This window comes from Macrotis lagotis, chromosome 7 (assembly GCF_037893015.1).
Source record: "Macrotis lagotis isolate mMagLag1 chromosome 7, bilby.v1.9.chrom.fasta, whole genome shotgun sequence".
NCBI lineage: Eukaryota > Metazoa > Chordata > Mammalia > Peramelemorphia > Peramelidae > Macrotis > Macrotis lagotis.
Genome location: NC_133664.1, coordinates 52,889,811 through 52,911,001, shown reverse-complemented (window position 1 = coordinate 52,911,001; position 21,191 = coordinate 52,889,811). Strand labels below are relative to the sequence as shown.

Here is a 21,191-nt window from a genome sequence, read left to right as displayed (position 1 = left end):
TCTGATCCTCTAACCTTTCAGTCTAATTGCATGCCTTTAAATATATTTCTACAACAAACTCTTTGTGCATATCTGTATAGTTCCTTACCCTTCTTATTCATTTCCTTCTATATTCCCCTCTCCCTTTTCTTTCCTAAGGAATAAAAGAGAACAAATATACCCCCCAGATCCTGTCTTATTTTAACGCTATGACCTTGAAATCACAAATAGTTTTAAGAGACACCTGCCTCTTTTCCCCAATTAGAAGAGAACTATTTCATTATATAGTTTCTCCTGAATGCTCAAATACACTTACAATTCTAAGCATCTCTTTTTTTAAAAAGTGGGAAAATATTTAACTCAATTTGTGGTCATACTACATGATCAAAGCAGGAACCTTTTCTTCCCTTAAGATATATACAAAATATCTTTTAAAACACATCTCCCTACTTCCATTTCATTTTTTGTTTGCCATTTTAGGATTTTGGACCAAACAGAAGTTAGATAACTGCAATAAAATACATTTTTTCCTTAATGTCCCACTCTCAGTAGCTCAGTGATCTATCCAGTTGAATTTCATCCTTCAGAATAGGATAACACAGATTCTTATCTAATCTCAAAAGTTTTAGTTAACTCCCCTAAAACAATGATTCTACCTTACTAGTACTTTCTAATCCTAAAGAGAAAAACAATGAAAAATTATGGAAATTCTGATAGGTTACTGGAAATTAGACTTGAGTTTTTTTTTAACAATTAAGTATTAAAGGTAACTGAAAATCAAAAGTTACTTTATCCAAATAACAAAAAATCCTAACTTTAAGAATAACTCAAACCCTCGGGTTACTTTTAGGAAAGCTGAATAAAACAAATTAGGAAATAAATGTCTCACTTTTCTATCCTTCATTTTATACAGAATCTTATATTTAATTGGTTTCATGTACAATTTAACATGTGTCATTTTGAAGGCCTTTATTGTGAAGATAACCACTCTTTGTCTGACAATCACAAATAATACGCTTGTCAGTGATTACTCTGGAACTCCACATTGAAGAAATTCAATCTTTTCTGGAGACAAGTTTCCTCATATTTCTGAGGTAATAATTTTACTGTTTCAGCAGGAGGACCATAATTCATTAACAAATATGATGATTTACCACCCACAGAATGCTGTGATATTCCACAGATGATTTTAAAGATTCTGATACATTCAATTTGGGGTAGCCTTTTCTGACAGGGGACCTTATCAGTGTAGAGTATGTGGCTTAACCCAGATGGCCACCACCATCTTAACTGCTTGTTCATGGTGTCCCAAAGGAATATACCTCTAAGCATCTCTACATTTTAGAGTTGTTATAAAACTATGTATATGTATGTAGTAATAATGCTTAAAAGTACTGTTTCATTAAAATCCAATTTTTTTCTCCCCATGGGGATTATAATCATTCTACTGAAATGTTATATTTATTTATATAAGTCTTCATCTTTTGCCTTTGCAATATTTATATTCCAAGATTTTGTTTCCTTTGCAATAGTTGCTGTGAAGTACTAGGCGATTCCCAACTTTGGTTCTGGAATACTTGAAGTCTCTCCTCCTGCCTGCTTGCATTATTTTTTTATCTGACATGACCAAGTTTTCAATTTGGGATTTCATTATAGAGATCACTGACAGATTCTATTTTTACTTTACCCTGAGTCTTGATTTATGATTCTTTGAAGTATGCCATCTAGGTTTTTTTTGTTCATTACTTTCATGAGCTCCATCATTCAAACAGCATTTATTAAGTACCTACTACATTCCAGTAACTTTTCTAAGCACTGGAGATACAAAGAGAGGCAACAAGTTGTCTTCTGCTCTCAAGGAGGCCAAAGTCAAATGGGGAAGATAACGATAAAAAATAATGAACAAACAAGATATCTACAGGATTACTTGGGAGTAATTTCAGAGGACAGGCACTAAGATTGAGGAGGAATGGGAAAGTTTTCCTAGTTGAAGGTGGAACTTTAAGTCAAAAAAGAAGTCTGATGATTCTTAAATTTATCTTTATCTATTTTCCAGACCAGTTATTTCTGATACTAGATACATTCCTCCCCCCCCCCCAGTCTTTTGTTCTTACTTTCTTCTGTGGTCACAGAATTTTTGCTTAATTCAAATGCTCATGGAGCCTGCTACTTGGCTAAATTTGTCAGTCTATCTTTATTACTATCTCCCAGTCTAGGGTCCTGTTTCAGAACTTTGTGCCAAGGTCAGCCTTTACCCTTCCCTGATTTATTGGATGGGGGGGGGGGGGGTCAGGGCTTCCATGGCCCTCACATCAGTTTACTGGCTACTGATGTCAGCTTCCACTTCCCCTGGCATGTTCGTAGTTAATAGTCTGCCCCTTGGATTGTCCTGGATCACAACATGGTAGTCCCCCTCCCCCTAGTGTCCTAGATTAGTTAAGGCAGGCCTCAGGGTACCAGTAAACATAACCCTTTATCTTCATTCCTCCTCCCCCATGCCTGTGTCTTTCCCCACACTGTTTCCCCCTTGCTTAGTCTTGGCCAAAGCACAGAGAGGAAAAATGGACACAAGGCCAAGGATCTAATTTATAGATCCTGAAAGTTCTTTTGCTGGAGTCCTCAGGATATCTATCTCTCTTATGTAAAATCTTATTCTTTTCTGCTAGTCTCATAGAGTACAGGGTATATCCCCATTGAATCTGGTCTGGGTTCTGCTCCTAAAGCAGACACTGTTCAGGACCCTGATAGAAGTCCAAAATCCTTCAGACCTTTGAAAACTCACAAAATTTTCCCTTGACCAGGGAAGAACTAAGGATGACATTGAGATTAAAGTTAGGGTTCTCTTCCTCTTGCATACCATCTTCAGCCCAGAGCCTCTTCAGAGTTTGGCTAGAGTTTACTTTATGCTGTTTTTGTTCAATTGTGGCCAATTCTTCAGGATGCTGTGATCCATACTATCCAAGGGATTTTCTTGGTTAAGACATTTTTTCTTTCTCCAGTAGAATAAAACAAATAGAGGTTAAATGACTTACCAAGATCACAAAGCTACCAAGTGTCCCAGGCCAGATTTGAACTTGGGTCTTCCTGACTCCAGGAAGTGCTCTATCCAGAGTCGTTTGGCTGCAATCTTTATGTAGGCAGATATTCAAAATGTTCCATTCCAAATTGGCTCACTAATTTCTATATTAGACCCATACGTCTTGATCAATCCTCAAGCAATTTAAATCAACTTCCTCCCCAAAGTTAATCCAAAAGAATTCAAGTATTTCTAAACTGATTAAGAACTACTTCTTTCAGCTCTTACTTAGTGAAGATAATTATTCTTAAGTGGGGTCACTGATTCAACAGATTCCTACCCTTACATGTTGTCGCTGTTCAGTTATTTTACTGTCTGACTGTGACCCCATTTGGAGTTTTCCTGGCAAGGACAGAGTGACCTGCCCAGGGTCACAGAGCTAGTAAGTGTCTGAGATGGCATTTGAACTCAGCTCTTCTGACTCCAGGTCGGGCCCTATCCACTTTGCCACCTACCTGACTTCCTTTAAGGTTTACATAGTACTTTCTTGACAATAATCTTTTAGAATAGTCTAGCTTGTGCAAGTAATGCAATCTCCATTTTACAAATAAAGAAACACGAAGCCCAAAGATGTCAAATGACTTACCGTGATCACAGAGCTAGGAGTTTCAAAGCTAAGGATGGAACTTCAACTCTGAAAACAATTCCTTCTTCTGTTGCCTGTTTCTTAGTTTCAACTTCAAATCCTCCTCTGGTTTAATGAAACTTTTAACAAATTCTGAAGAAGTTACAAACTACACTGTAGCCAATATTATATGAGATTGTTTAGCAAATGTAGCCAGGAGGACTGCCAGTCCCAGGTTGCTTTCCTGGCATTAGCAAAGCAGGCTTTATCACCCTCAGGGCAGCACTGGGTGTGTCTAAAAGAAAGGGTATGTTTATCCTCTCCCCTTAGTAGCCATTAAGCATCTAGGGCCTTCCACTCAGGCCAGGGGATGGTAGTGTCTTTTTATTCAAAAGCAACATCACCGCCTGGTCCTGGCAAAGCTGTGCCATGCAGGTTTACACAAGGTCAAAAAGAAGAGCTCTTTGACAAATGAGGAAAAAAAAATGGCAAACCACTCCAGTCTCATGGCCAAGAAATCCCCATGAACAAGAGCCTAGTCTGCTCTGGTCCACAGGGTCAGGTGTGACTCAGGGACAAAACATAGTTTAGCCTGGAGGAAAAAAGCACCAAACTTGTAACATGGGGAGCCTCAGTTTCTTCATATGCAAAGGGAGTATAATAATACTTGCATTACCTCCTTTAGTGTTATGAGGATCAAATCAAAGGAAGTGGTTAGGCAACTAGCATTTAGTAAGCAACTAAGTAGCCAGTGAAGTCAGGAGGACCAGAGTTCAAATGTGACCTCAGACAGAAGTGGTGCGACCTTAAGCAACTCACTTACCCCTGACTCCTTTGCATCCAGAGCCCTCTCCAATCCTCCGGATTCATATCCAGCCATTGGATCCAGATGGCTCTGGAGGAGGAAGGGAGGTTGGGGACTTAGCTTACACAGTAACCCCTCATTCAAATCCAATTCATGTGCTTGTCATGGCATCCTCTCCCTGAAGTCAGGGTCTTGAGAATGAAGGACAAACATCAATCAATCCGTAAGTCAAGCCTCAGGCTAAGCCCCTGCTGTAAAGGAATTCACAATCTAATGGAGGAGATCACAAACAAAAAAGCAGATCAACACAAACTGGGCAATGTCTGACCTAGAAGGGAAGGTGCAGAAGGTGGAAGCCAGAGAAGCCAGAGGCAATGAGTCCCAGGGTAGGGGTCAGCCTGGAGAGACCCTCCTTGTCAAAAGGGGCCAGGTTATGGAGGGCACCCTATTTGCTTTTAGAGATCATGGGGAATAGGGAGGGAGAGAGAGAGAGAGAGAGAGAGAGAGAGAGAGAGAGAGAGAGAGAGAGAGAGAGAGAGAGAGAGAGGGAAGAAGTGGGGGGGGCCAAGATTTGTTAAGGTCCCACCTTGAGTTTTCACCCTCCTCCCACAACTCTGGAAGGTAGCTGCTCCCATTTATCCCATTTTACAGTGAGTAAATTCAAGTGGACAGGTGGCACGTCAGGCCCCGAGTGACCCCTGGACCTCCTGACTCTCGGACCAGGGCTCTGTCCCTCCCCCCACCTGGCCTTCCTTACAATTTTAAGATAACAGATAGGAATCAGGAGACCGGATGTTGACCAACCTCGGGCTGGGACCTCCCGGACAGGTCAGAAATGGAAGTAGTTGGTACTTGGGGTCCAAAAGGCGGGGTTTTGCCCCCTCCAAGCTCCTTCCACCCGCCGGTCTCCACAACTTCTGGGCTCCGAGGATTCCTGGCCGGGGGGGGGGGGGGGGGGGGAGGGGCTCAGGATCACTCAGTCTGTGGGAGGACTCGAACCCCGGCTGGCCGGCCTGGGGCCGGCTCTCTGGCCGCTGTCCCTCTGGTCATTAGGGGAGCCAAGTCAGCAGGCGCCTAATAAATGCGCGTGGCCTCCGCGAGTCCCCGCAGCCCGGATAAAAGCCCCCCAGCTCGGGGCGCCTCCCTGCAGGCGCCCCCGCCGCCCCGGGCCAGGGAGGCTCGGCGCGGCCCCTGGCCCCGGGCCAGGCCCGTGCGCGGCCTTTCCCCCAGTCCGGCGGTCAGGCGGCCCGGCTGGGCTGGGCTCCAGGGCCCGGCTGCGTCCGCCCCGCCGGCCGCCTCCCCCGGCCCGACACTCACCTCCCGGCCCCGGCGGCGGGGGCCCCGGCGGCGGGGGGCGTCTCGGCGGCGGGGGGCCCGGCCCGGGTCCGGCAGCAGCCACCGCGCCAAGAGGAAGCGCGCCCGGCCCGCGGCTGCCTCGTCCGGCCCCGCAGCCTGTTCGGGGCGGAGGGGGCGGGGCTGGGGGCGGGGCCGCGAGGGGCGGAGGAGGCGGCTGGGGGCGGGGCTGGGGTGGAGCCGCGAGGGGCGGAGGGGGCGGGGCTGGGGCGGGGAGGGACTGGGCTGGGGGCGGGGCCGCGAGGGCCAGCGGAGGCGGTGGCTGGGGGCGGGGCCGCGAGGGGCGGAGGAGGCGGCTGGGGGCGGGGCTGGGGTGGAGCCGAGAGGGGCGGAGGGGGCGGGGCTGGGGCGGGGAGGGACTGGGCTGGGGGCGGGGCCGCGAGGGCCAGCGGTGGAGGCGGCTGGGGGCGGGGCCGCGAGGGCCAGCGGAGGCGGTGGCTGGGGGCGGGGCCGCGAGGGCCAGCGGAGGAGGCGGCTGGGGGCGGGGCTGGGGTGGAGCCGAGAGGGGCGGAGGGGGCGGGGCTGGGGCGGGGAGGGACTGGGCTGGGGGCGGGGCCGCGAGGGCCAGCGGAGGCGGTGGCTGGAGGCGGGGATGGGGTGGAGCCGCGAGGGGCGGAGGAGGCGGCTGGGGGCGGGGCCGCGAGGGGCGGGGGCGGAGGCGGCGGCTGGGGGCGGGGCTGGGGTGGAGCCGCGAGGGCCAGCGGAGGCGGCTGGGGCGGGGGGCGGGGCTGGGGCGGGGCCTCGAGGGGCGGCGGGGTCCGGGGGCGGGGCCGCGGAGCCGCCGCGCGAGGCGCCGCTCGGGTGACTGACAGGTTTTCAAATCTTCAACCGCCGCGGCCGGCGCGGCCCCGCCCTCCCCGCCCCTCCCCCGGCCCCGCTCGCGCGCTCTCGGCCCCCCACCCCGAGCCTGCCCCGGAAGCGCCGGCGGCCGCCCGGCCCGCTCCCTCCCAGTCCCGGCGGCGGCGGCCCGCGGAGGCCGGCCCCAGCATGTGGGCCGCGAGGCGGCGGCCATGAAAGCCGGCACCATGAGGATCCGCAGCAGAGGCCATCACCCCGGTACGTCGCACTCGGGGGGCTGGGCTCGGGGAGGGGGCCCCCGCCGCCGCGCCCCGGAGCGGCCTCTGCCGGCGCGGGGCCGGGGCCGGGCCCGGAGGAGGGGGAGGGGCGCCCTTTGTGAGGGGGAGCCGGGCGGGCCCCGCCGGGCCGGGGCCGGGGCCGGGGCCTCCCCCGCGCCTCCAGGGCAGGACACTGAGGCCGGCGGGAGGAGCTCACGCGTCCTGGCCCACATTTCCGAGGAGAGTTCCTGCCTTTCTTTAAGGCTTTAAGAAAAAATCAATTCATTTATTTGATTAGACCAGGCACTGAGAAAACGAACATTAAAAAGTGAAACTCCCCTACCCGAGCAATGTGAGTGGGAAGAGAGATGGTAAACCCAAAGATGAGCATTTCATAGATCGCTGGAATAATTTGAAGAGAGCTAGGTGGCCCAGAGGGCAGCAGGCTGGGCCTGCAGGTCGCATGCGGCCACACTCTCCTGGTTCACCCTGTTTGCCCGTTTCCTCATCTGTCAGATGAACGGGAGAAGGGAATACAAAGGACTCTAGGACCCCCCAAGGTGGCCCAGAGTGGAGCACAGCTGCACAGCCAAAATAACAGATCCATCGATTCTGTGGAATCCGAACCCGCATTGATCTGAGAAGGAAGGTAGGGATGGAGGAATGCTCTAAGAGGCCTGGGGAAAAGGTCACCAGGAAAACCCAGTGAAGCTGGAATGTAGACTGGGTGCACCAGTGATAGGAATGAAGCTTGAAAAGCGAGGTGGGAGTCAGATTGAGGAAGGTTTTAAAGACCAGATGTGGGAGTTAACTTTTTATTCTAGACTCAGTGGCCCCTGAAGGTTTTTGAGAAGAGGGGAGGAGTAGAGGAGAGGGTTTGACCCTCTAGCATTTGATAACTGAAGTATTGGCAAGGCTTGTGAGGAAGTCGGCTACTCCCAACAAGTCTTAAATTTGAAATAAGGAGGACCTGATCTTGGAGAATGACAGGGAATAAGTGGAGGAAAGGGAAGAAAAGTGGAATTAGTCTATAAGTTATTTATCAAGGATCCTTGTTCTAGAACCTGGGAATATAAATCTGATGAATGAAACAAACCCCACTGGAGAGGAGGGTACCTTCAGATGGGAAAGAAAGGAGAACACATTAGTACATGCAGAATTTAAAAAAAAGAAGACAAGTAATTAAATTTGAGGTAGTTTGAAAAGGAGAATGAGATGAGGAAGGGCTTTACTTGGAGGGGAAACTATTTTTTGAAGAGACAGAGAAATTCCCTGAGGCAAGGGGATCTACATTCCCAGCCTTTAGTACAGTCTCTTAATGGAAAGGTGCAGAAATTGGTCTTCCTGGGGAGGCCAGTTTGGCAGGATGTAAGATGAACAGGAAGAATAATGTCCAATGTGTCTGGAAAGATAGGTTGGGTCCAGGTTGTGAAAAGCTGCAGTTACATTTAAATCAGGCAGACCTGGCTAAGGGCTTACTGAACAGTCTAGGTGGAGACCCCTTGTCCAGTTGTGCTCAACTCTTCATGACCCTATCTGGGGTTTTCTTGGCAAAGATGCTGGTTTGTCACTTCTTTCTCCATCTCATTTTACAGATGAGCAAACAGGGTTCAGTGATTTGACTTAGGATCACCTAATAAACTTCTGAAACCAGAATTAAATTCAAATCCTCCAGACCCAGATCTCTGTACCCTCAGCTCATTCTTCCGCCAGGTCCCCTCTCCTTCTTCAGACTTGATTGTTTTTGTAAGGCTACTTCTGTCCTAATCATTCATGCTTGTAACCAGAATTATCCTCCAGTCTTCCCTAACTACCCCATATCTTTTAAGTTGGCTAGTTTTGCTGATCCAAATTTCAATTCTATCCAGCCCCACCCAGGGGGCAGAGAGGAACCCTGGTTGGAATTGGACAAGAGCAAAGCATTCAGAATACAGTATAGTAGCAAACATTCATATATTGCTTTAAGGCTTGCAAAGCATTTTGCTATATTATTTCTAATTTGAAGTAGGCATTAGTTTTGTTTGTCATTTTCATATGAAAAAACTGAAGCTCAGAAGGGTTTAAGTGGCAGATCACAAAGCCAGTAAGTATCTGAGGCAGAATTTAAATTATTTTATCTCAACTTCAAATCCAACTATCCATTTCACCACCCATCTACCTCAACAAGCTGGATTGGTCACTTTGTGAGGGAGAAATTTTGGACAGATCAGGAGTCACACACCAGTACAACAGAAAATGAGAGGAGATAGACTCAAGATTTTGGTGAAGGCAAAGAATTGTCTTAGAAATGATGAAAGTTTCGGACCATGAAGGTCACAGAATTACAGATGATTATGAAACCTAAGGCATGAGTATCCCTGTTATTAGCCCAGGTAAAGAGAGGCTTTAGTTCATAGAAAGTATGGTATCCTAGACAAGGCCATGGACAGGTATGTTGAAATTTCTCAGTTTGGGAATAGACATTGGAGCAAAGAGGAAATGGAACCAGTGATGAACTGGAGTGGGAAAGAGGCCTATACATCACTGTTTCAAGCTTTAAGTAGGGTTAAGAGAAGAGATTGCTGAAGCAGGTAACCAACCCTGTGCATGGGAGAGGAGGAGCACCCAGTGCTCTGGGACCAGGGCTGTAATTAATAGCAGTTAATTTTCTTCTCAAAGTTCAGTTCTCAGTGAAGCTGTGGGAAAGCTGATGGCCTTTTTTCAAAAATGAACTGTTTAACCAGTTCCCAGCTTGCTTTGGACTTGTTTTCTCAAAATTCATTTGTAAATCAATTGTTTGGGACTTATCTCTAGTGAAATTTAACAAAAAAAAATGGTGACCAAGGCATTCTCTGAAAAGAAAATCATTTTATTGATGGGCTTGGTCCCTGCCAGTTAAGGGGTCCCTGGTCGCCTCAGTATTCAACCAAAGACCCTGAGCAAAAGAATTTTTTCTTATAGGTATTTGGGAGCACTGAACAAAGTTGAGGTGACATGATATTGAAGGTGATATGATTGGCTATGTAGCTGGGGCTACATTGGTTGAAAGTTGAGAATGGGAGCTAGCAACAATCTATATCCTTTCCTGTAAGAAATGTTTGAGTCAGGGGTGGCTACGTGGCATAGTGGATAAAGTACCAGCCCTGGAGTCAGGAGTACCTGGGTTCAAATACGGTCTCAGACACTTAATAATTACCTAGCTGTGTGGCCTTGGGCAAGCCACTTAACCCTGTTTGCCTTGCAAAAACCTAAAAAACATAAAAAATAAAAAAAAAGAAATGTTTGAGTCTACTCTAAGATAATGGCCCAGACTTCTTTGGATAGCAAAGGAGACATCCTTGAGAGATAGCTCTGTGGGTAGTATAAAGATATTGCCTTTATGGCAAATCTTCTGTCTCCCAAAGTTAGCAGAGTTCCTTGAGGCGAGAATAGAACTGTGATTAGCAGAACTGAATCTCTAAACTTAAATATTATTACTGGCCAACTTGAGTTCTGAAAGATGATCAGAGCTAGAGAACCATGGTCTAAGAAGTTACAGGACAAAACCAATTAGTTGTAAATAAGATCAAGAAGAAAGTTATTTAATCTTCTCAGACTCAATACATTTTCCTTTAAAAAAGTATTATTATTATTGTAAGGTTTCCCTAAACACCCATTCAGTACACAAAATCAGAGCTGAAATTTGGGCAATGAGTAATGCAGAATAGCATCTCCAGGCCCAGAGGAACTTTTGACTTAAGCTCCTTCCGTGTTCAGTGATGTATGAACAAGAAAGGTAGACCTGCCAACAAACCAGACCTTGCTTGCTTCTGGCCAGACAAGATGTCACATTCTCTAGGACGCAGTTCTCAAATTTTTGGTCTCAGGATCCCTTTATACTTAAAACTTATTAAAGATCCCAGTGAACTTTGGTTTATATCAGATACGTCAATCATTATGTACCATATTAGAAATTAAAGTCTATTTTAGTTAGAAGAGTGTCACTGTTTATATAGTTTTGCAAATCTCTTTGATATCTGAATAGAAAACAATTATTGCTCTATTGGTTAAAATAGATGAAAATCCAGTCTCATGCAGATTAGTTAGAAAAGAATTATTTTAATAGCCTTTTGAGATCGCTGTAGATATTTTGATATTACAACAAAAATTAACAATAGGTAGTTTCTAAAAGGTTTTTTTTTTTTTAAAGAATTCTGAGGGCAGCTAGGTGGTGCAGTGGATAGAGCACCAGCCCTGGAGTCAGGAGTACCTGAGTTCAAATCCAGCCTCAGACAGACACTTAATACCTAGCTGTGTGGCCATGGGCAAGCCACTTAACCCATTTTCCTTGCAAAAAAAAAGAGAGCTCTGGCTCTTTGGTCTGGAGGTCCCAAGTCAAGCCAAGCCTTTTAGGTGTTTGGCCCCTGAATGGCTCTGAGTGAATGTAAATAGCAATTATTTCAGTTTCAGCCAAAAACCCTGAAGGGTTTTCCCCTTTCTGATAGATTGGGGGGGGCGGACTATGCAAAAGAGACTATTATTTGCTTTAATTTTGATTTGTCTTAATCACTGAGAAACCCTGAGGGTCTTGCCCTTAAGTTTTTTGGATGGGGGGGCGGACGCTAGGTAAAAGTGGTGATCTTTTGCCTCTCATTTTTTCTTACTTAGCCTTAATTACTGAGCGAATGCCTCTGTCAAACTGAGACCTGGGAAAGACCTTAGTTCAAAAAGACCAGGGACTCCCCATACATCCAGGGTCATCTCCAGAAATCCAGTTTCTTATCAGATCAACTGGACCCCCAAAGGCTGCAGAGGAGAAAGTGAGATTGGTGACTTAGTACAACTTCCCCTGCCTCTAACCCCCTACCCCACATAACAAGACATCATGTCTCTGATGTCTTGGTCTTCCAGAAGACAACAAAGGACTACAATTTGCAGTGTAGAGTCTGAAACCATATCATTGAATTTTTGGCACCATGTTTCATTAAACCCATTGGTCTGTTTTGCATTTTTGAATAGCTCTTTGATCAGAGTTATGTCAGTCTTCTAAATGATGGGTCATTTCATTATAAGATTTTTTTTTTAATCACCACTGGTCTCATTAGACTAGTCTTTTAAGTATTGGAAAGATGCTAAACTCAGGATGGCAAATTCTGAAACTTCAAATTTATTTGAAATCTCATATTTAAGAAAATGTCTTTTGTTAACCTTAAAAATAAAATATTAAAAATATAGAATAACAGATAATATAGGTTAGATATAAAAGTTTTATTCTCTGGGATTAACCTTTTAACCTATAGGTGGAAACCATTATGGTAATGACTACCCCATGCTGAGAGAATTCTGAAAACCTGTCCTGCCAAAAGGCTGGGGAACAGAATTTACATAACCAGAGTAGATTAAACCTTAAACTTCCCTGGAGACCCTCCTAGTGTTTGATATCTAAGAGAGCTGTACTTCTTTCTTGCCTGAGGAGACAGTAATTTTAACTTTTAAGTACCCGGAGACTAGGCAACTCTTCCTTTCATTATAATAATGAAGAAAATTGACTTTTGACTAAATATAATTATGAAAATTTAGAGTAATTATTATTTTTACTACACTGACACTTCCCAAGTCCTAGTAAATGTAGTTGTTAGTCTTTCAAGTAAAAAATGGCTCCAGGAAAACCACTGGTTCAACTCCCCTGGGTTGCCCACTCTCCCTTAGGGCTTTTCCTGTTAGGCCTGAGCTCAGAGAATCCAGAATTCATCAGATAATGGTTGTCTTTGCTTAATATTTCCTTGTCTTTTCCTACTGTGATGCTGGGGGTGAAGAACAGGACAGGCTGGCTCTGCTGCCTCCTTGCCTTCTAAGGTGCCCACAGTTTGACTCATCAGGGCAAATACCTACACTACACACTCTTGTGGTCACTGGGCCTTCAGGAATGCTAATATTTGTTGCCTAGGGTTTCCAGCAGATCTTTAGAAAAATGCCCCCTGCCCCTAGGGAGGTGGGTGGGTGGGTAAGGACAACACCTAGCTTGTGCCTGTTGAAATATGTGCATCTCTAAAAGGCATACTCAAGGTTGTGGGAGCACACAACAAAGACCCGGTGACATCATGGTGTTGAAGGTGATGTGATTGGTTATGTGGCTACATTGGTTGAAAGTTGAGAATGGGAGCTAGCTGTAATCTATGTCCTTTCCTGTAAGAAATGTTTGAGTCTACTCTAAGATAATGGCCCAGACTTTGTGTGGGGGGGTTGTTTGTTTGAGTTGAGCCAGGCAGCCCCCCCCCCCCAGCAGAGCACTGGGCCAGCAGTGGGGAGATATACTAAGGAACTTCATCCTGTTTGACTCAGTTTCCTCATCAAGTGTAGATGTTTCCATTTGTAAAGCAACTACAGTTCTGCAGACTCAGGCTTCATGTTTGCAGCTAAATCTTTAATTCATATGCCAGGGAGCCTCTGGAAAGCTCTACTGTTCACTCTTGAGAAAATGAGAATGAAAAAGACACCTGACATCTTAGATGATTAAGGCTAGAGAAATGAGGCATAGAATGGTTTCTTGAACCTAGTCCTCCTTTCCTCCTGCTCCTCCCCCCCCAAAGAAAATCAATTTTGGAGGGGAAAACTAAGGGTTTCCTGACCCAAACAAATTATTATTATTCACTCTAGGACCTGTTCTTGGGCAAGGAGAGCTGAGTGATTTGAGGCCTGTTAACCCCATGATACCTTTACTAGATTTCTGTGGACCAAAAGAAGGCAAGATAGGAGAGGAGACTAGAAAATTAGCTGTGTTGCTACTCCCACTGCTTGTTGTATGACCTTCATTCTGAAAGAGGGCCATGACATCATGGATCCCAATTTCATATAGCCACTGAGGGCCTCAGTGAGTTTGGCCTTAAAAATAATAATTAAATATGTTTTAACCTTCATAGTTTGTCCTCATAAGAGACAAACATTAACCTCCAGAGTTTGACTTCAAGAAAGCGCAAAACAGAATTAGCACATTTTGTATTTTTCTAAGTTTGCTGATTATGCAGATGTGCATGAAGAGCCTGTAAATTAGACCCTCCAAAATGAAGTCTTGGAAAGTTTTTCATACAATTTGATTCTTAGCAGATCTGAAAAGCAGCTTTTGACTTATCCATCAAGCAGGTCCCCACTTTGGCTGAGGCTGAGGAGCTGAATATCCATACTCCATTAAAAGGAATGCCTTATCAGTTATGCTAAACTTCTCCACCAAGCATAGAGACATCTAGAAGACCCTCTTTAGGATGTCTGTCCACCCAGTGATCCTTGTTACAGTGGGATATTATTAGGGGTCGACACCATCCAAGTAACTTTTCTAAGGGGCAGGTCCAACCATGTTACAACTTCAGGGGAATTAATCGCATCCTTTTTTTTTAAAGTTTTATTTTTGTTTAGGTTGTATAATGTATGTCATACTACAGTATCATCTAATTTATAAACTAGAAATGGTGAGTGGTACCACTGTTACTAAAGTGAATGTGTGTGTTGTTTCTCCTTGACTCCTTTTACCCTTCCTATGATTCTGAAAGACACAACACCCCTTTGTGTATGTTGTCTCCTTTTATTTAAAATAAGCTTCTTGAGGGCTTTTGTGTGTGTGGCTCTGTATACCAGGCCTTAACATAATGATTCCTTCTTTGATTCATTCAAGTCCCTTTCTCTCCACTGAAACAAACTCAACTCTCCTCTACCCTGTCTGTTAAAATGGGTTCCCAGTCATTTGGTCTCAGCTAATCCATCAATTTTCCTAAAAGGAAATTCTGTTTATGTCATTGCCCTCCTCAGGAAATTCCCATGTCTCCCAGTTACATCTTTAGGATTAAGTGGTAAGGTCTTGTTGTTTTGGTGGGTTGTTTGTTTTTTGTCATTTAAAGCCCCTGACAATCAAGTCCTATTCTACAACTAGAACAGTCTAAGCCACATTGATCTTTTTGTATTCCTCCTTACCCCCCTCCTGTTGTGTCTTTACATTGCTGTCCCCAGGCCTGGATGCTCTCCCTCTTCTACAGGAGTCTTCCCCAGCTCCTCTCCATTTTAGTGCCTTCTCCCTCTTTTTAATTTCCTTATTTCTTACCCCCTCTCATTTATACAAATTTGCTTCTTGTCTCCACCATTTGGGGACAGAGGCTATCTTTTGCTTCTTTTGGTGTCCCCAGCACTTAGCCATTTCTGGCTTCCTGAGTGATCTACTGCATCTTTGATCCTTAGAACTGCTAGCTTCCTTGAAGTCTCTCCCCAGAGGAAACTCTTCCTGAATCCCCTTACCAAGAGTTCTCCCTTACAACTACAGCCTTATCTAGATTTCATTTAGATAGCTACTTGTTTTGATAAATAAGTGACCCATTGTATGCCCCCCACCAAGGACTAGGGCTCTCTTTTCTAAGACCCTGGCAAAATCCTTCAGAATCTGGCCTTTGATCTTCATTTCCTACTATGTATCACATAGTTACCTTCTACTCCTTTGTACTAACTAAACTTACCCACTTGGTAGGATGACATCACATTTTCCACTTGCCTGAACTATTCTCCCATCCCTTTTCTTCCCTGGACATTAAAAATCATTTCTGATTCTTCTTCTTTCTTTTTCAAATTAGGATATGTGTTCTTTTCTGTGTTGTTTGTTATATTCCCTGTCAATAAAATGTCCTTCACAAACAGAAACAATTAGATTTGTTTTCATAATTATGCCCAGAACCCAGTTCAGAAGTTCAGATCCTATTGGATTGGATTAGAAGCCATTGAATAAACTCATACTAATGAAGAACAAAAATCATCATGTGAAATCTTTAGGGATTTCATCATTCTCTTTAACCCAATTTTCTAGATTGTTTAACTGTTTTGAGTGGAAATCTTGAAAATGTAGGTTTTTAAACTGCATGATCTCTAAGATCCCTTTTTCCAGTGATTCCATTTGTGGAATGTTAATGGTTTAGTTTTTATAATTCTTCATTGAAATTTTTCTTCACAAAATAAAGAATATGGCCAGGTATATAACAAAAGAAAATAAATGAGTTATGGCTGTATTTGGGTAGTGGGAAATTTTGTCTTCTATATAGTTGGAATTATACTTTGGACACAGAAATGAGTTGTCAGTAGTTTTCAAAATAACTTCTAAAGTAGAATTATTATTGAATACTTTAAAAATATTCTTTTTTGTGTGAAATTATATAAATTCACCATTGATCTACAATGGAAATACAGTCATTGCTTTCCCATTAGCTAGTATAATGTGTTTTAAAGAATGTATAGTCTAGCCCCAAAGGAAATAGAATAACCATCTCTTCTGAGTGACATGTCAAAGAACATAACAGAGTGGCATTAAGTTATTACCTCGGTTTTCCCATCACTTTGGGTTAGAGAAGTGATGGCTTCCTTGTTAAGCCTGTTCTTGAATGTCCACTTGGAAATATTCTCCAGAACCTATGTGGAAATTTAGTCACCTGGAGTCTTCAAAGTTAGATAGTTATTGGGTAGAGGAAGGGTGGTAGGATACATTTTCCTTCACTTTAAAAACCTCACCATGAAATTTTATATTTTTTTAATCCCATGGATTATTAGCCATTTACTTCTCTGTAAGAGGTTAAAGCAGAGCTCTCCTCTAATGTTACTAAAATTCAATTAAAATAATTTTGTAAAACTTGACCTTTCTATAAAACATGTTTTAATTATAAAACTTTATTTGTAGCAGGTGGTATCCAAATAAAAAATGAGAAAAATAGACCATCTTTGAAAACTGTGAAAAATGATAACAAATCAGAAAAGTCTAAATATAAGCCACTCTGGGGAAAAGTCTTTTATCTTGATTTGCCATCTATTGTGATCTCTGAAAGACTGGAAAAGGACCTCAAGGAACTAGGAGGGGTAAGTTAAAATGCTATATTTTAACCAAAATTTTTTTGCTTTATGATTTCAACTTCGGCCCTTGTTGCAACAAGACAATCCTTTTTCATGTCCCCAATGGATTCACTTTTCCATTCATTTCAGTGACTGTTCCAAACATTTATCCCTCCTCAAATCTGTCCCCACCTTCTCAGCTGAGCACTTCTCCCTCCCTCAGCCCTCACAATGATCAGCCCTCCCTCTTAACTCTCCTCTCCTCTTCTCTACACTCTCTTCTCACAGGGCCTACTCTTGTCCCTCCCCTGGTTTCTGCCTTTCCTCTTCCATAGTCCTGTCCGCTCTCTCTCCAGGAAGGCCCTTCCAGGATCAAATATAATGCCTCTGGTTGGCATTGAAAGCCCTTCCCAGCTTGGCTCCTTCCTGGGTCCAGTTTGTTCACCCTTTGTTACCTCCAGGTACTCCTCCTACTTAAACAGTCTTCTGAAGAGGCTTCTGGGTCTCTCTGAGGGCAGAGTGCTTGATGTGTTCATATTGGCAGACTGTCAGAATTGAACTTGGGCTCTCTTCAGGTAGAGTTGAAACAAGTGTTGGCGGTGGGTCTGGTGGGCTCTAGAGGTCCTAGACCTGTGAAATCAGTGGATTTGGGAGGAGGGGAAGAGAGAGCAAATCCTGTCAAGCTTAAAAGAGTGGGTGGTGAGATTGAGGAGTGAGCCAAGTGGAGGTATAAGTTGAAAGTCGCTCCTCTAGGACAGGTAACAGAGAAATGGAAAGAGTCCCAGGTTTCCTGGCCAGGGTCAAGTCACCTAACCTCTTGGAGCCTCAGTTTTTTCGATTGTAAGATGACTATCATAGTACATGCACTACCTTTGGGGGGGGGCAAAAACTTAGTAAATCATTTGTGCCAAATTCATGCTTAGATCCTTGGCTTGGACAGGATTCACTACTTATATTCCTTGGTATTGTATATCAGGGAACGGGGAAAAAAGTAGACCCCTCCCCCCAAAAAAAGAAAAATGTGATTTTGTGGGAAGGGATAAAATTCTCCTGATTATTAATATTTATGGAAATATCTGTTATAGATTGGCTTTTGTATAAATACTTCAAATTGTTATCTCTGTAAGAATACTTTTTAGAAAAATTCCTGCTTTTCCTGTACTTCTGTTGTTTTTTGACACGGAGTTGAAAAACTTAACTAATATCTAGGATAAGAGAATTAAGATCCAGAAAACTAAACCAACTCCACAAATATTTTATTCTATATGTAGACTAAAAATGCTTCTGGTCTTAAAAAAGAGATTAAAAAACTGCATTAGAACAGGATAGTCTGCCTCTCTGTGGACTCCTTAGACTACAAGGTTAAATGAAAAGGCCACAAGAGGGTGCATGGACAAACCCAGTGTCACTTTCCATTGGGAAAGGGTAGCCAGATGAGCCAACAGCACCTAAGACTGCAGAAATTAGACTTCTGAACAAAATCTTTTTCTCAGCCTAGTTTGTTTCTTTCCTAAACTAGTTGCTATGAGAGACTGAGGGACTCTTTTATCGAATATTTCTGTGAGATAGGAATGGTGTCTTCAAGGTGGAGAGGAAGCATAATAGGCATTTCATTTTGAAACTGAGGAGACAGCAAACAATCTGAGACTGAAGAGAAAGGAAAAAAGTAAAAGTTGATCTGCTTAATGTCAGTTCATAAACCTAGTGATGGGGACAGTGTAGAGTATGACCCCATTGAACTCTGCCCTGGTCAGACCAGATCCTGAGTGTTCCTTACTGTTCACCACTAGCTACTTCATCTAGGAAATACATTGACATGGGGCAGCCAGAATTTAGAGGCTGTGTGACCTTGAGCAAATCACTTAATCCCACTGCCTCACTAAAAAACCCAAAAAAACTACCATGACATGCTGTAGTAGATACAGAGAAAGGCCTTGGGGATTGGTATCTTACTATAGAAGCACTGTGAAGGAGCTAGAATTGACTTCATGAGTGTCCAAAATTGGATTTGATTCCTTAGGAGGATCCTCATTGACCCACCCCTCTCTCCACCTTCCTCTCTAGAATGTTGTCTACCTGCTTCATGCATAGGTTGGATTTAAATGGTGACCTGGAGATCATGAGGGTAGGAGATTTGCATTGTTGATTTAGGTTTTCTTGCTAAGCACTTGACCTACAATCTTTACTCATTTTTTAAAATATATTTCTACAATATAGTAAGTTTATTATATAGTTTTATAGTCAGGTATCTAGGACTAGCCAATGGATGGTGTAGGCTTAGAATAAATGAGCCAGTTTACCCACTCTCATCATGCAACTGGGATTGAGTACAGTAGGAGTTCCAGAGTTCCCAGAGACCTCATTTGACTGAAACCAAAAAAAAAGTGACAAAGTAGTTTGTTACTTCAACCTCAGTGCTTAGGTGGACAGTTTGTCAGGGCCCTCCAGTGAATCTGATCACAAACTTTTATTTTTGCCATTTGCCACAGAGGGTTCACCCCAAAGTTCTGGAAGAGGCTCTTTCTTTCCCCTGCCATATCAAAGGTGTCAAGAGAAAAGTTAACTCACTGTCCACCTGTCATCCCTCCTTTGGGTTGTGACCAGCTTCTCTTCTGGTCATATAATTCCTTGATGGATTAAGGGTTTTTTCCTATTTGACACTAGGTTTAAGTTATAACCTGCTCACACTAAACCCTTAATGACATCTCAGTGTCATTATCGCAATACTAGTAAAAGTGATCTCATTTAACAACTAGTGGTGTAGATTCAGGAATACCTGTATATGGATAGTTGATTCTCAGGTTCACATGCCAACTAGCTATACACCCAGGCCATATCTTGCTTGCTTTGGAACACATCACACCCTCCTTTATACCTTCCCTGGACAACTCTTCCTCTTTTGTTTGTCTTCCCCTGATGATGATGATTGTCCTTCATTCTCAAAGATCACAACATCAGGGAGGTGATGCCATGCCAAGCGCAAGAACTGGATTTGAAGGGGGGGCTGCTGTGCTAAGTTCCCAACCTCACTTTCTCCTCTGTAACCATGTGGCTCCAGTGGCCAGATATGAATCAAAACGACTAGAGATCACCCTGGATACGAGGCACTCAGGACTAAGTGACTTGCCCACGGTCACCCACCTAGAAAGTGGCAAGTGTCTGAAGCTGGATTTGATCTCTGTCCTCCTGACTCCAAGACCTTTGCTCCATTCACTGCAGCTCCTAGCTGTCTTCTCTTATTCCTTCTCAGAATGTAAGAACCATCTCCATATTAATACAGCAGTGATTATACCTGTGCTGTTTTTATTTATATAGAAGTTTGTTTTTTATTGCAGTTAAATGACTTGATTTATCCATAAAAAATATTGACCACACTTTTATTTAGGAAGAAAAATTCTCATGAAAAAATGGTCATTTTATTTTTTGTTTTTGGAAGGAAAAGAATCTGAGCAATAACCAAATCTACAGTATCTAATCATTTTGAGGAGTCAAAAATGCTGTCCCCCCAATATGTTGAGCTGCCATTCCTGTACCTCCCTTACTTAAGTTAGCTAAGCTGTTCTTTGGACAGCAGATAGCATCAAGATTCTCAGAAAATTTTTTTTCATTTTTATTCTCACAACAACTCTGGAAGGTGAGTGCTAAAAAATTTTAAAATAGCATGAGATTATACAAGTTGGTATTTATAAAACAATAGACTCCTTGCAAAAGAGTATTAGATTTGGTCTGTTAATATCCAAGTAACTCTCCCAGCACTAGCTCTGTGTTGGGGACAAGTTACTTCTCCTTTATTCCTAAAAAGAGCTAAAATACCCAGAGTTCCTGTTAGGGCTTTTTGTGAGAGAATATTGGAGAATGTGGTTGTTTGGTTAGAGCTCGTTCCCCATTTTAGAAAGAGTCAGTGGGACTCCAGTGACAGTTCACACATTCTTTCACAGCATCTTGGGTCATTTTGTCCAACCTCATTGGTTTGGTTTTTTTTTATTGTTTTTTGAATTTTACAATTTTCTTCCAGTCTCGCTTCCCAACCCCCACAGAAGGCAGTCTGATAATCTTTACATTGTTTCCATGCTATACATTGATCAAAATTACATGTATTGAGAGAGAAATCATTCTTTTTTTAGGTTTTTGCAAGGCAAATGGGGTTAAGTAGCTTGCCCAAGGCCACATAGCTAGGTAATTATTAAGTGTCTGAGACCGGATTTGAACCCAGGTACTCCCGACTCCAGGGCTGGTGCTTTATGCACTGCGCCACCTAGCTGCCCCAAGAAATCATATTCTTAAGGAAAAAATAAAGTATAAGAGATAGCAAAATTACATAGTAAGATATCCTTTTTTAAAAAAAGTTAAAGGGGAGTTTAGGTGGCTAGCTGAGTGGCCTTGGGCAAGCCACTTAACACCCCTTTTGCTTTGCAAAAACCTAAAAAAAAATTAAAGGTACAGTCTTTGGACTTTGTTTAAACTCCACAATTCTTTCCATTACAGATACTCTAAAATTGTCCCTGATTGTTGCAGTTATAGAATGAGCAAGTCTATTAAGGTTGAACATGA

The 21,191-nt window shown here is 43.5% G+C and overlaps 2 protein-coding genes across 13 annotated transcripts in view; one reads left to right on the top strand and one right to left on the bottom strand.

The window, feature by feature from the left end:
- SLC25A40 (solute carrier family 25 member 40) overlaps window positions 1-5,847 on the bottom strand; it is a 43,410-nt gene extending 37,563 nt beyond the window's left edge. The window contains exons 1-4 of one of the 10 annotated variants that reach the window (XM_074192883.1): window positions 5,743-5,846; window positions 5,230-5,359; window positions 4,444-4,676; window positions 3,642-3,773 (exon numbers count right to left, since the gene is read on the bottom strand). Coding sequence is in view for 6 of the 10 variants with exons in the window: in XM_074192890.1 (XP_074048991.1) it covers window positions 4,444-4,500 (57 nt within the window). In the remaining 4 variants the exon portion in view is untranslated. The other 9 variants (XM_074192890.1, XM_074192880.1, XM_074192879.1 and 6 more) reach the window with 9 other exon arrangements.
- A 799-nt stretch (window positions 5,848-6,646) lies between these two features.
- The window catches only part of DBF4 (DBF4-CDC7 kinase regulatory subunit), a 34,186-nt gene continuing 19,641 nt past the window's right edge, over window positions 6,647-21,191 (top strand). Inside the window, exons 1-2 of one of the 3 annotated variants that reach the window (XM_074192874.1) lie at window positions 6,647-6,834; window positions 16,495-16,667. In XM_074192874.1, coding sequence (XP_074048975.1) covers window positions 6,789-6,834; window positions 16,495-16,667 — 219 coding nt within the window. In that variant the 5' untranslated portion in view covers window positions 6,647-6,788. Of the gene's footprint in view, window positions 6,835-16,491; window positions 16,668-21,191 lie in introns of all 3 variants that reach the window. The other 2 variants (XM_074192876.1, XM_074192877.1) reach the window with 2 other exon arrangements.